Source organism: Nerophis ophidion, linkage group LG04 (genome assembly GCF_033978795.1).
Source record: "Nerophis ophidion isolate RoL-2023_Sa linkage group LG04, RoL_Noph_v1.0, whole genome shotgun sequence".
Classification (NCBI taxonomy): domain Eukaryota; kingdom Metazoa; phylum Chordata; class Actinopteri; order Syngnathiformes; family Syngnathidae; genus Nerophis; species Nerophis ophidion.
The window spans coordinates 8,619,488-8,621,987 of NC_084614.1; the positions used below are offsets into that span (position 1 = coordinate 8,619,488).

Sequence of the window (2,500 nt, forward strand, 5' to 3'; positions counted from 1 at the left end):
TTGAGTCTCTCTCAGATATGTCCCCTTTATTATTATTATTACCCTTTGGAATCATGTGGGAGTTTCCACGTCAAATGTTACTTAATCCCCCACATATTCTGAAAATAGCACACACACAAATGTCAAATCATTATTAAAAACATGCCTCTTTGGAAAACTGTGTTTTTCTTCTTCTGATTCCCACTTTGTCCACTAGATGTCACTGTTGCTGTGTGGAGTGTTCTTGTATAGGTTTGATCAGACCTTAAACCGGTTTAGGACTCTTAAGTTCTGCCTTCGTTAGTGTTTTCAACCACACCCCCTTTTAAAGGTGTCCGCGTCAGCTCGTGCTCTGCAAATATGATGTTATGAAAGGTGTCATCAGGCCGCAATGTTGGACCATTTAAAACTGGTTTTGGTTGAACAGTCGTGGTTGGTCTGAGGGAAAAGTGCCTCAGGTGCTTTTTTTTTTTTTCTTCCTCTCATGCTTCTGTTCAGGGAGGAGCTGACAGAGCCACCAGCGGCTGGCCACGCCCCTTTTCTTTCCAGTAAGATGCAGCGGAGGCGCACTGAGCGCTGACGTGGACTGACAGCTGGAATCCATCAGCCGGCAGCTACTTCCTGTCCCCGGCTGCACTTAGTGACTGCTGCTGCCGCTCCACAGCTTCGGTGACTTCTCTCAAGCATGGACCCGCTGACAGCCTGGACCGGGTCCCGGCTCCTGTGGATCCTGGTGCTGGTGCTGGCCACCCTGCTGGTGTGGTTCTTCTCTTTCTGCTGCTACACGTGGAAGCAGACCCCCTCGGCCTCCATGGAGCGCTACCTCGCAGGTAGGTGGATCCTTCCTTGCTTTCGTCCCCTCCCCGCCTTTGTGATTGGCCGGTCCACATTCCACTTCCTGTCCCCCCCTTCCCTCTGACTCACTTGTACGCGCCTGTGGTCAAATGTGGCTTCTGCTTCCACTTGGTGGCTGGCTATGTTGTGATTGGCCATAATTACAGTACAATTTAGGAGAGTGGTGGAACCCTCCACTGTCCAGTGTGCAAAGTCAAACTGTACTTTGCTGTCACTAACATGTGATGCTTTCTCTCCACACAGTGATGGTGAGGCGCTCCCCATCAAAAGCTTCCACTCAGGTGAGCAAACCTGCTCCCACCGTCCATTTATTTCTAATCCATCCATCCATTTTGTACCGCTTGTCCCTCCACTCTATGTAATTATAGTGTAGTGCTCCTTCTGGCCTGTCGGGGTCCTCATTGCCTTTCACACCAATGACTCCTCTCAGATTGTCCCAAAGTCTAACTGAGAGGACTTTGTAGAGGAGGACAATCCACCAGAGTTTGATTGGGCTATAAACAAACATCCAAATAAATTGTGGGTTTAACCCACTTCTGGCCAACACTGAAAATACAAGCACACTCTGTAGGTTCTCCTTTTAACTTTTATTGATGCTGCTATGTATTATTTTATTACATATATTTATACTTTTATGGTTATTTTATATATGTTTATATATATGTATATATAACGTATATATGTATGTATATATGTGTATTTATATACATTTATACAAAACAGTGTATATATATATATATATGTAATATATAGAGTATACAGTGTATAAACAGTGTATGAATACACGTGTGTGTCTGTATATATATATAAAAAATCACAAGACTACTTCATCTCTACATAACTGTTTCATGAGGGGTTCCCTCAATCATCAGATTTTATATATATATACATATATATATATATATATATACACACACATATATATATAATACACATTAAAAATGTGTCTATACATATACACGCCTACTTTATATACAGTGTATATATAATTCACATTATGAGTGTATACAAATACACATTATGTGTATCCACGTTACAATATATATACACATTATATACAGTGTATGTATGTATATTTATTATACACACACTCACACTATATACAGTGTATATATGTGTTTATACACACACATACACTGTATATACAAACAGATATATATACACACATTATATACAGTATGTGTATACACTATATATACAGTATATATGTGTATACACGGTGTATATGTGTGTAAAAACACTGCACGTATATATGTGTTTATACACGTAAAAATGTGTTTATACACGTATATGTGTTTATACACGTATATATGTGTGTATAGACATACACAGTGGATATGTGTTTGTACACACGGTGTATATGTGTATGTATATACGTTATACACGGTATATATGTATGTGTGTGTGTGTGTATACGTTATACACGGTGTGTGAGTGTGTGTGTGTGTGTATATATACGTTATACACAGTGTGTGTGTATATACGTTATACACAGTGTGTGTGTGTGTATACGTTATACACAGTGTGTGTGTATACGTTATACACAGTGTGTGTGTATACATTATACACAGTGTGTGTGTGCGTATACGTTATACACAGTGTATATGTGCGTGTATACACATAATACATGGTTTATACACATTATACACAGTGTGTATGTGTGTAT

At 39.8% G+C, this 2,500-nt stretch overlaps 2 protein-coding genes across 5 annotated transcripts in view; both read left to right on the forward strand.

The window, feature by feature from the left end:
- The window catches only part of eif3eb (eukaryotic translation initiation factor 3, subunit E, b), a 19,070-nt gene extending 18,913 nt beyond the window's left edge, over nt 1-157 (forward strand). Inside the window, exon 13 of the mRNA XM_061896977.1 lies at nt 1-157. This exon is cut by the window's left edge and continues 101 nt beyond it. The gene's annotated coding sequence lies outside the window, so the exon portion shown is untranslated.
- A 397-nt stretch (nt 158-554) lies between these two features.
- The window catches only part of pleca (plectin a), a 163,333-nt gene continuing 161,387 nt past the window's right edge, over nt 555-2,500 (forward strand). For all 4 annotated transcript variants that reach the window (XM_061896949.1, XM_061896951.1, XM_061896950.1 and 1 more), the window contains exons 1-2: nt 555-809; nt 1,078-1,115. In XM_061896949.1, the coding sequence (XP_061752933.1) occupies nt 665-809; nt 1,078-1,115 (183 nt within the window). In that variant the 5' untranslated portion in view covers nt 555-664. The remainder of the gene's footprint in view (nt 810-1,077; nt 1,116-2,500) is intronic.